Genomic DNA, 12,500 nt, shown 5'->3' with positions numbered 1-12,500 from the left:
TAAACACTAAAGGTAAATTACACTACGAAGTATGTATCTACAGATTATTTTTCCCAGTATGAGAATGTGCATGTGATAGGAGAATATACTGAGAACTGTCACTTTAACCACTCTATCTCTGTGTTAAATACAGATTAGTTCAAGGCACAGAACAGTCTCACTCTTTCAAACAAAATGATAGAGAACACATGCAGCATACCCCACACAGGTAATGGTTTCTCTGATTTACTAAAACTGTACTATTTTTCATATAAATGTTTTGTGTACATCTTTAAGTAAATTTAACACCACCGCAACACAAGCATACTGATGAATATTAAATAGCATAAGCATGAGAAAAGAAAGCACAAAACAAATACTGAGTCACTTACAACAGGGAGGTCAAAATTCACACAAATACTACTCACCTGCATTCAGATTGATATTCTCTATGTTGAACTGAACTTCATTTTGACTTGGAATATCCTTCCAAGTAGAAAGGAAAACCCTCTTGTCCATAGCTCCATCCTCAGTAAAGAAGATGTGTATTGGCATCACTGTTGCGAAGTAGAACACATCCACGCTGTTCTTGATAGCAACCTTTGGATTTAATGATGTATGGCTGATTATTAACCTTGGCCAAGGAAAAGGGGAGCAAAAAAGGAGAAGAAAATGAAGACATACAAGTATCTTTTGTTCCACATGTGAAGGAGAATGCAGAAATATAAGTGAGAACAGTATAAGCACCAGAACAAAAACTCACCTGCAAATTTGTAAGTGGATCCATACGCTGAACTGGGCCATTGGTGGAGAGAGAGAGACTCACTTCAATGGACTGGTTGGGAGCTAAAGGAGCAGCCAGATTCAAAGGAGCTGCTGGTGTAACCCCAAAGCTGTTCTTGTTCAGTTGTATGGCAAAGCCAGAGATAGGTTGCATTGCCTTGTTAGACAGAGTCAAATCCATTGAAATATTCCCATTCCTACGGAGACAATAAGTAATCTTATTAAAGCAATCATTATTACTTTTCTATAAAAGGTGACCTATTACATTAGCAAAATATAAAAGGTGCTAAATCTAATACACACAGCAATTCTATCCAGTTACAATTTGTAATAAGGTGGCCAAAATCTACAAATTTCAAACCACAAACCTCAGAGTGAATACATACTTGCGTGAGAAAGTTCCTGATATCTCCATTCCCTTTCCACGATTAGCAGGCAACCAAACTTGCTTAGGTGGACTGTAAACTGGTGTGCTTGAGGAGCCAATGCCAAAGATATCACCTAGTAGCCCTGGTATAGGAAGAACCGACACATATTAAATATGAATTCCTTATGAATCTCATCTTACCCTAAAACCATATTATGTTAAAAGAGGATATTCAAAGACTTGGCTCACATGTGAGAATGTATGTTTAGTTACTTACAGATATAATATTAGTTCGAATAGCAGCAATGTTGTGTGTAGGCATGCTGTGTTTGCATTATAAGACACTGACAATAGCAACTATATTGAATTAGATTGAGGATCACTGTTAACATAATGTATCACGGAAATTATAAATAAGTTTACCTATCTCTCTGATGAAAAGGTGGAAATATGTGAGTATGTTTAAAAAGGGAGGTACTTTCTCCTCCATAATATATACGTCCTGTTTAGATTATACATACAAAATATGTGACTTTCACAATGCTACCCATACATGATTTTGGGGGGAAAATAATGCTAACTTAACTCATCTTTTAGGATGTCTGCTCTATAAAATTAATTTGTACTGGTTTATGATTAAGTATGATTTTTTCCTTGTAATCCTTGTTTCCTTGTTGTAATAATCTCAATATGTCAATGCTAAGTGAGGGACCAAAGACTACCTACCCTAGAAAACTGCATCTGGTACTGAAAACTGCTGTTTAATCAACAATCAACTACTTTATGCTAGGTCATATGCTTATGTCATTTACAGATTTACTAAATCGCTGCAATCACTGGACGACTCTTTACATAACTGTGAAATTCTAATTATAATCACAAATTTTTTTTACCTACTGCAACTGCATAATACACCTTAAGAAATAACTGATCTCAGAGATTACCATTTTTATTCAATATCTGAAGGGTTTTTCCTTCAGCCAATCCTCATCAGCTGATTGCAAAAATGAATATGTATTTGAACTTCACATACTACATGTGGGAAAATTTAGAGCACGTTTCAAAATATTGATGAATAAAATATGCTGATAAGTATACATAAAAAATAAAAATAATGCACAGTCCAAGTAAAATCACATCTCTGCCAATTACAAAAGTAGTGTGACTATATTAGGTCTCTACTCATATTTTCAAGCAAATAAAAGAACACGACATTTCAAACAGATTTTCAATATTAACTAGAGGTAATAACAACATTCTCAGAGGGAATTTTTGCTTTCACTTTCATTTAACAATACATATAAAATATCAAGTCATGTCAATTTTCAGAAGTAACCATACTAGAAATTTAATTAATTTGAACAAGAGAGAATAAATGAGGGTGTTAATAGGAATATGTGTATAAGTGTGTGACTGCAAGTTAAGGGTCAATTAAATGTTCAAATTTTCTTAACCCAATGGCTGACGGGTCACGGCTATCGCCGTCATAACAATACGCACGATGTGCGGCGTGCGGCTGTCCGCAGCGGCGCCGCGCCAAAACGCCCCGAGGCAATGATTCGGCTTGATGGACCGATATCACGCGCTCGGAGTCGGCGCGCTGCCGCCGTTCGCCAGAGCGTAGTTTTTTTTAATTTGCTATACCCGGCGCCATTGGGTTAATCTACTTCAAAATATTAAGTTAATCTTCAAAGAGAATGAAAACTAAGATAAATTTTATAATTGTACTCTACATGAACCTTCTAATCTTCATCACTGGTTACTTGGCAAAGAAGTTTAATATGATCCTAACATGCCCAATCTAAGATATCAAAATAAGATAATACTAAAAATCTGACCACCAAACATGGTAAAAACAGTACCGAGGTATAGAACAAGTATTGGATAAAGACATGCTATAAACCCATGGTAAATCCTCAGTACCTGTGTCACCTTAGTATTAGCATTACATGGAAAAAAGAAAAATGTATATCAATTATACCATACTATATTCTTCTCACGCCTAAATAATGTATTTGGAAAGATAAGCTTATCAAAGATAGACTGACTTCATAAAATACAAACATATCACCAATAGAAAAACAAACACAATATGTACTTGCTTTTCTGCAATGAAAAATAAGCTCACTGTCCTGAACCTGGCATAATATGATATATTATCATTAATAAGTAACTGTGATATGTATTCTTGTTACTACTCTCAGAAATAAATATTAATACCTTTTAAACTTGAATATAAATAATCCTAAATAAATTTAAATGATACTTTTTCATACATTTTACCCAAAAAATTAAACCTACTTGTATATAGCTTGCCAACTTAGCACAAAGGGGAAAGCTCTCATAACAATGGCATAGAATACATTATCAGGGAATGGATAAAGAGAGAGCAAGTGAGTACCTGCTGAGGATGTGGCAGTTGGAGGAACCCCTGGAGCAGCAGGGGCGGCTCCGACATCAGCCCCACCACCTCCCAAGAGGGAGTCTAATCCACCGCCCAGGAGATCCAGTGTGCCACCAGAGAATGCTACCACGAGGGAGAGGGGGACAACAATCACGCATAAATATAGCATACTTTACAGGTTTAACGAGACATTAGGATATATGGTTTGCAGGACTACTAAAAATTTATACTGCATACATGTGACCAAGACTGCATATTGATCTATAGCCTATGTCTTTAAATTTACAGCACACATCTTAAAAGTATTTCATGTTTTTCTATGTGATTTACAAAACTTCGGAAAATTAAAGATACTGATATCAGATTAATGATCTAAAAAAAGACTCGTACAGTATTGTCAACAAACAGATGATAGTGAATGATACAGGAATGAGCTACAGCACAAACTATGAAGTATTCAACTAGGTAATTCAAACATAACAGGAACAGTACTCAAATCAGATATAAAAAACTGCAAATATATACCTGGCTGTGATGCCTGAGGAATAACTGGAGGAGCATTGATGTCCATGTTGAGTAAGTCTGGGATGAGGGAGTCCTGGTTGGGGATGACAGTGGGCTGTGGGGCCTGCTGCTGGTTGTCTCCACTTGACTCTCCATCACTACCAGAAGACTGCAAGGGAAATTTTGATTATATATGACATATGTAGAATGATGTCTTCTTTCATTTCCTATAATTCTGGCAAGAAAGTCCCTTAGCTAACCATCTGCATTTTCCTGTAATCCTATCTATCTATTTAAAACATTTGTGTGCATAAACACATCATCAGTTAAAAAGAGGAGTACTGTATGCAATCAAGATGTTTACACCAACCTTAGGAAGAGCCCTACGGAGACCAGTTCTCCCTTCAACAAATGCAGAGGGGGGTTTATGGTACACCGATGCCAGTGAGGCAATGTGGCATATCAGCTCATCCAAAAGGGTTGGTTCAATAAGGTCCGTTTCTTCAGCAATGAGAGGCTTCTCAGCAAGTACAACCTGAAAAGGAGTTTTATATGTATTCTTTATATTGCTTGATAATTACAACAAATATGAAAGATATGTATACAACATGTAAATTCACTGACTTCTCATGAACATCAGCCTGGCTTACTTCCTTAGCTGCACCAGGATCAGTAGACAAGAGCCTCCAGTAGATAAATCCTCTGTCTCGCAAATCTGGGTTGTCAGAGTCCTGGGTGGCCAGACTTAGTACCTGTGATAATTGAATATGTCTTAAGATCAGACTTGGTATAATTCCCTATATGATTTGTAATTTTCATTTTCAAAATTCCTCCTTATTTCAAGGTGATAAAAGAAAAGCACAGAAATATTATTTTCACATTTTGCTGTTAATAATTTCTGTATCATTTAATTATACAAATGCTTTTTTAAAACTAGAATTTTAAAATATTCATGTCAAGGAATATCTTCTGAAATTTTCAGAATATCTAATATTCATTTGTTTTTATCAACATATCACTATATGAATAATATATTTTTCCTAGCCTAACACAAGACTTCCAGAGCTATTCTTCACCCATATTTTACATTTCCCTTATAATTACAAAGATAAAAATCAAAGGAAGATATCAAATTGTCACTCATACCTGTTGCACTAATTCCTGTGTATCTGTGGGTCTCTTAAGGAAAAGCTTGACAATTGCTGTGAGAAGCTGTAGCTGCACTTGTGTGTTCTCATCATGGAATCCTTCAAGGAAACTCTCCAACAGTTCATCTGCATTGTCAATTCGCTCTGCATACTCACCAATGATCCAAATCATTGATGCCCTAGTATAACAAAGAATAAATAAACACAGCTCGCATACAAACTAATACAAGAAAAAAAGAAAAAAGAAAAAGAAAAAGAAAAAGAAATATCATATTTACTTTAAACAAACCACAAATCCTTTTACAAAATCTTGGCAATGGCAACAATAATTAATGAAATGTACCTTGCTTCCGGTTCATCCAGGGTGTCAAGATTCTCGCAGAGAGTCGAGATTATGCTTTCATATTTGTTGGGGTACTTGCGGAAGATATCCTTGATTACCACAATGGCTTCTTGAACGACGTAATTTACCTGTGGAATTTCAGCATATTGCAATAGGTCACTTCCTAAAAATACTTTACACTTTTAAAATAAAAGTTATTCTACTATAACTAATTCTTAATATCAGTGCTCAATACAAATATAGAGCACAGAACTAGCTCTTCTGCAAAACAGCAAATCAAGTGAATATTAATAAACCTTGTAGACACAAAATCATAAAGACAAATAAGATTTTTAAAATAACCTCATTCACCTTAGTCTGAATAAGATCAAGCAGAGTAGACACACATCTCTCTGCAGATGTTTCTACTTTGATGGCACAGCGTCCAATGGCCCTTACAGCTTTTCGCACAAAATCAACATCTACTTCTGTAGCATATCTGGAAGGAAATGAAATATTATGTAGCAAATATATAAGAAATCATTCAGTTATTTAGAAACTACCACTAAAAGAAAAGCAGTTCTGTAGAAAGTCCTATAAGAAGTCTCAAATGACAAAGAATCTACTCTGGAGCTTTCAACTGACCTCCGAGAATCTGAAATCAATACAAATAATAATTCATACCAACACTATCACTCAAAATTCCAGCCTCACTAAATATAAAGAAAAAAATACCCAGAATAGGACTATCTAGAGACAGAAGAAATACTTTTACTAATCATATTGAATACACAAGATACACAAATCATCACCATCATCAGTAGTAGAAGTGGTAGTAGTAGTAATTGTAAAAAATAGACGATGATAATAATAATAATAATAATAATAATAATAATAATAATAGCAGTAGTAATAATAATAATAGTAGTAGTAATAATATTAGTAATAATAATAATAATAGTAATTGTAATAATAATAATAACAGTAATAATAGTAATAATAATAATAATAATAATAATAATAATAATAATAATAACAAAAAATTCTTACTCCTTCAACTCAGAAAGAACTTGAATGATATTGGCCTCCGATGCAAGACGGATCATGATGTCAAGCTTCTCAAGCTTCACATAGATTGGATCATTGTACTTAACAAAGAAGACCTTCATCTCGTGCTTCAGAAGATCCGGCCTCTTCTGGACAATGAGGTTGATGTTACGTAGAGCCACATACTGAACCTGTGAGACAAAGAAAATAAAAAAAGTTGGATTTTGTTTAGACTTGCCTCCAAATGCCTATTAACCAAAAAAACAAGTGAATCTTCATTAAACTTTACTCTTAAATACTGATAATGGCATAAAATGGAAAGTTTAAATATCATGTAACATTTCATAAATGAGCTGAGCCTTATCCAAGTAATACATATATCATCTAAAATTATATGGAATACAATAAATAAAAGTGATTGAGATACTAACCTCAGGCTCAGAGGACAACAGTGTGACCAAAGGAGGTGCCAACTTTTTGGAAAGGTTCTTCACAAATTCAGAATCGCTGACCATCAGTTCCATAAACTTCATGAGACATTTCACTGCAGACAACACTACTGCGGCATTGGCATGGGCCAAACGAGGAGTAATACGCTCACAAATGCTAGTAAAGGAAAAATTACAATGATGTGAACACCTTAATGTATAAAGAAGTCTGATCATGAAATTAAATCACACAGATATATTTCAATTAATTAATTACCTATTAAAATATCCTACTCACAAACACAAATTAAGTATTTGTATTTCATCACATAAGAAATATACTTTTTCTAATTGAATGACAAATATGCAAAATTGTAATATTACTAATTATACAAAAATGTATTACTATTTTTATTCATCAATTCATTATTTTTTCATCCATTTACTTACTTATCTATGTCACTTACTTATTTCTTTATTATTTCACTTATGCATCCATTTCATATATTAAGTTTCTAATTCTCACCTTTGTGCTTCCCGCTCATCCTTTGGGCTGTATTGGGAGAGGGCATCAAGGATGAACACCTGTCCCCATTCCGTGCACTCATTCAGAGCAGTTAACAGTTTGTTGATAGTTGAGGCATTGAGTTCCATCAAGGGCTGTCCTGAACTGCTTGCTTCATTAATTTCAGTAAGTGAAGCAACTGCATTTGCAACAACCTTAAACATACACAGAAGCCTTTTTAGATATATGCAAATTAAATTAAATTTTAAAAGAATGATAATAAAACTAAAATCAATTTGGTAAAAGTCACACAGCATGATATTCAGAAAAAACAAACATCTAATATATATATATAGCAAACAATGTTCCTAAAAATACTATTATACAGAAAACATTAACTATCCACACCATAGTTCATTTCAGCTCTACATCTCCCAAACCTAATGAATCCTGAGGGTGTCAAATGACTAGATATGGCAAGCAGAAACACCTGTTACTGCCAATGATGATAATCCATGATCCCTCAATGATGATAATCAAATATAAACTAAACTTTTAAAACAGTTTAACACTTACCATAGGATTGGAGTCTGACAGCAGTTCTTTTAGCTGATCCAAAAAGCCCTGGTCTTCTACCATAGAAGCATTAATGTCATGCAACTTGGCTACGCAGATAGCAGCAGTCTTCCTTACGTATGGATCCTCATCCTTTAAGCACTTGCGCAGAGGCTCACAAAGATACTCTGTGATCTTGTCCACACGAATGCATCCCATTGTGCGTACTGCCAAGGCTCGGATCAAAGGATTGGGGTCTTCACAATCCTATATTTTGTAAAAGTACTCTATTAGTAAATCATAGGCATTTACCAATAAAACCTTATTTCAGAATTCTAAAAACTGATTTCAATATTTTTTGGTTGTGACTACATATCTTTACAATCTTTACATTACCTTCACAAATGTATTGACAGCCATGATTGCCATGTCTGGCTGGGACTTAGCATAATTCATCAGATAAAGATAGACAAGTTTTTTAAGTTCCAGGTTGTCAGTCTGCATACAGTTGACCACATCAGGAAACAGGGCAGACACATCCTTTCCTGTTAAGATAAAGATGATGATGATGATGATGATAATAACAACAACAATAATAATAATAGTGACAATAATAATTACAATGATAATAAATAATAACAGTTGACTCATCTTTATTCTAAAATATTATAAACAAGAAAACTAAAAGAAACATGGATTAGAACTCACCAACTGTCATAGAAGCAATAACCTTCTTCACAGCTTCCTTCTTCTTCTCCTTCTTGTCACTATTCAATTCAGATTTCAACTCAAAGATCTCACCCTTTTTGGTGGTTGTGAAGTACTTTGAGTCCGTCATTGTTGAATATTTTTTATATCAGCTCACCTAAAAAATATTTCTGAAACACATCCTTAAAATCAGTTCAAATCTACAAAATGAAGTTTCAGCAGACTAAACATTTTAGACAAAATACTGAATATAATTAGTAATTATCGCAATGCAATGCTTGGCATAGCCATGTTTTTTCAACTGCTACAGTACAATTCCTGGTATTTAAAGACTACACAATTCATATACAAAAGGTCTCAGATGTTCACATACCTTCACATTTATATATCATTCCAGCATTTTAAGATTATGTAACTCATATAAAGTGGTACAAATATATATATTTAAGTAAGTAATAAGGAACTGTATTTCTGTTGACAATATGACTGTGTTCATTTCATCTGCAGTTTGAACGAATTCTATGTATAAGCACCAACACAAGCTGTCTCACAAACAAAAAACAGATGAATACCATGAATGGTGCATTGCTTCATCTGCTGACACCAGCTTAAAGGTACGAGGAAAAAAATTACAAGAAGACTGATACTTATGCATACTTACAAATAACTGTCTTACTTAAATACCTTCAGCATTCTGCCAAAGACTAACAAACATTCATCACAGATATTCTTGAAAGATATTGATTGAGACTTATTTGATAAAAAATTCCTATAGAGGACTACAAATGAAACACAATGTCAGTGATGAAAGGTAGCTGTATCTTTAATTGCTTCTACTTATTTCAGAAATCAAATAACTATAATTCCAATGTACTGTCACTGCAAACAATATGGAGCAAGACTAGATGGTACGTTTCACACCTCTGTCCCCAGCAGCTGCCTTTCCTCCTTGAGCGGGCACAGGTGCCTTACACTGCTTTCTCTTCTACAGTGGCAGTAAACATCCGCCCTTGAAGGGGGCCACCACATAAAAGGACACATCTTATCAGACAAGAGAGAGAGACTGCAGACAGACCAAGCAACACAGGGTCCAGCTCCACCACCTCGTCCTCAACCCCGGGGACAAGGGAGGTCTCTTGGGTTTCTAACATCTACATTGAACAATAACCCAGTAAGCCAAGACCCCCTTCATTGAAATGCTCCTAGTCCATCTCATATGCCATTCACATTTGATGGCAGCGGTGATCAAGAAACTCACAATGCTGATGCTAATTCACCTACTGCCATGCTCCTCACCAATGCCTTTTGCCGATCCACACTATCTACTGAAAAGGCCCTACTACTTCATGTTGACCATTCATACCTGTGCTACCCTCCTGACGAAGACAATACGTTCCCACATTCTACACTGTCACCTTCACCAATCCGGCTCACCTGCCTCACCAAGTCTTCGCGAACCCTCATCAGCACAGCATGAAGTCATGATTCTACCCACCACCACTCATACCTCCTCACTACTATTAACCATTAAAACCTCTGAAGACAATGTGACCCTCTTTGCTACTGAATGTTGTACCTCAGTGCAAAATCTCTGCCACACCTGCTACTCTGGCATGTGGTGACCTTTGTGATCATTGGATCACCAGGAGCCATATGAAGCCGAACAGAACCTATATAGCAGTGTTTCAAGTGTGTTGAAGACAGCTCAAGGATGCGCCTTGCATGTAGCTGAGCGATGTAAACACAGGGCAAAACCAAATGGTATGTTTCACACCTCTGTCCCTAGCAGCTGCCTCTCCTGAGTGGATACAGGAGCCCTGTGCTACTTTCTCTTCTACGACAGAAGCAAACATCCACCCTCAAAGGGAGCTGCCACATGAAAGGATACGTCTTGTAAGATGAGGGAGAGAGTCACAGCAGACTGGCTAAGCCACACAAGGTCCAGCTCCACACCTCTGTCCCTGATGTCTGCCCCCCTTTATATTACTATTAACTATTTCCAAGGGTTAATATAGAAAATATAGCCACTAAATGTTACAATATTGCTTCTGATGGAATCCTCTTCCTGCATATTTTTCATGTAAACTGAATAGAAATTAGTGAATTGAAACCACTACATTCAACATACTGGGCCATAATATCATGGGGGGGGGGGGGTGAACTTAGAGTAAAACAAGAAGGAAATCAGCTAAGTCTGTGACTTGCATTTCATGTCACCTACTGCTACCAGAGTCTAAATTGTGAGGCACAGGGGATTTCTATATACTAATACCTACGCATATAAATGCTTGAGTATGAGAGGAAGCCATTGGTACTAATATTATAGTAATTGGCAATGTGGCCATAGTATGCATATCTAACTTTACTTGTACTCTCCATACATGTCTTAAACTGTAATAAGTAAATGTAACTAACACAGGCTTCCATAATTATTGGTGCTAAAGCAAAGGCCAAAAATTCCCTGTATATTCTAGTAACACAGAGCTTGCAGACTTCCCTGTTTACCAAAGTTGAACAGTGAACCACTCCAAGCTCTTCCTTGCCAGAACTTACATGGCTGAGGTTTGTTAGCCTTTGCCAGTGTGCTGATGGTGTAGAGACCCAAAAACCTAAGCAATTGTTTGACACTGCATTTCCCTATTGTAATGCCTGCATGATATGTTTAAATAAAATTGTATTGTGGTTTGAAGGGATAAATAACTGTTCTATTGTCCATTATCATTTTCTGAAATTAGCGAACAAACTAAAAACTGCTGGCATTTTTCATACAAATTTATACATTACAAAAAGTTGTCTAGATAATGGAAGAGCACACTGTACAGCAAGAGTGTATCGCCTTTATGATCAACAGAGTGACAGTGAGCACATCTTGACCTGCGTCTTATAACTTATGAAACTGAGCATGGGATGTAAAATGCGAAGAAAAAGGATAACATTGGTGGTTCCGTAGTATAATTTCTATACATATGGGCAGTAGAGAATGAGAGGAATCCATTGATACCACTTCTGTCGTAACTGGTTGCGCGAAGGTACTCTAAACAATTACTCACAATATTTACAACACAAAAAGCTCGAGAAAGGCGATGTTTATATTTGAGTACCACCATAACGCAACAGTCCCGTTCTAGTACATTCTTTATAGCCCACAAACGTCTTCTGTATATACCGACGCAATACAAGTCATGCCCCAAATGACATAGGCTCTGTGAAGGAAACCTCTCTTACTTGACCCGTCCAGAGCTGTGCAAATTAAGGGGGTTTTCGGCCATTCACATTGTGGGTATCTGTTGGTTCTCCCGACTAGTACTTTCTTATCTCGTTGCTACATGTTGATAGAGTCTAATGATACCAAATGCGTTCTTTTATTTGAGGTGAACTTCCAGAAATTTGTCTTTATTTTTAAGTATGATGAACACAGGAAATGTCATTATTCTAATCTTTCCATTGATCGTTACTTCGAGCAAATCCAAACAGACTCTAAACCCAGACCGAGCTTCTATCACATCTAAATGTTGAAAGCCTTATCTCAGAATGCAATTAGGGCATGAAAACCCTCTCAGAATACCATCCCTCTAAAATCTGTCAAAAAATGGGCTATGCTGCTGCCTGGCCCACCTGCCCTCTTTCAAAAGCACCAAATCTTCATCCCATCCATAAAACCAAACCATCCAAACGTTGCACCATGTTCTAAATATCAAAACTTCCACGAAAAAGGCCTGAAAATATGTAAAACCTTGAGTGATAGGCCTA

The 12,500-nt window shown here is 36.0% G+C and overlaps 1 protein-coding gene across 3 annotated transcripts in view; it reads right to left on the bottom strand.

The window, feature by feature from the left end:
• The window catches only part of LOC125044670 (AP-1 complex subunit beta-1-like), a 14,391-nt gene that overhangs the window by 1,792 nt on the left and 99 nt on the right, over positions 1 to 12,500 (bottom strand). For all 3 annotated transcript variants that reach the window (XM_047641477.1, XM_047641478.1, XM_047641479.1), the window contains exons 2-17: positions 8,751 to 8,920; positions 8,439 to 8,587; positions 8,064 to 8,309; positions 7,509 to 7,702; positions 6,986 to 7,160; positions 6,558 to 6,745; positions 5,880 to 6,006; positions 5,529 to 5,656; positions 5,184 to 5,364; positions 4,688 to 4,789; positions 4,408 to 4,572; positions 4,059 to 4,206; positions 3,531 to 3,656; positions 1,149 to 1,272; positions 743 to 959; positions 408 to 579 (exon numbers count right to left, since the gene is read on the bottom strand). In XM_047641477.1, the coding sequence (XP_047497433.1) occupies positions 408 to 579; positions 743 to 959; positions 1,149 to 1,272; positions 3,531 to 3,656; positions 4,059 to 4,206; positions 4,408 to 4,572; positions 4,688 to 4,789; positions 5,184 to 5,364; positions 5,529 to 5,656; positions 5,880 to 6,006; positions 6,558 to 6,745; positions 6,986 to 7,160; positions 7,509 to 7,702; positions 8,064 to 8,309; positions 8,439 to 8,587; positions 8,751 to 8,880 (2,572 nt within the window). In that variant the 5' untranslated portion in view covers positions 8,881 to 8,920. The remainder of the gene's footprint in view (positions 1 to 407; positions 580 to 742; positions 960 to 1,148; positions 1,273 to 3,530; positions 3,657 to 4,058; positions 4,207 to 4,407; positions 4,573 to 4,687; positions 4,790 to 5,183; positions 5,365 to 5,528; positions 5,657 to 5,879; positions 6,007 to 6,557; positions 6,746 to 6,985; positions 7,161 to 7,508; positions 7,703 to 8,063; positions 8,310 to 8,438; positions 8,588 to 8,750; positions 8,921 to 12,500) is intronic.

The sequence above is a fragment of the Penaeus chinensis genome, chromosome 36, assembly GCF_019202785.1.
Source record: "Penaeus chinensis breed Huanghai No. 1 chromosome 36, ASM1920278v2, whole genome shotgun sequence".
Taxonomy (NCBI): domain Eukaryota; kingdom Metazoa; phylum Arthropoda; class Malacostraca; order Decapoda; family Penaeidae; genus Penaeus; species Penaeus chinensis.
Note: the sequence above shows the minus strand (reverse complement) of the source record. Positions and strands in the feature narration are given on the sequence as shown.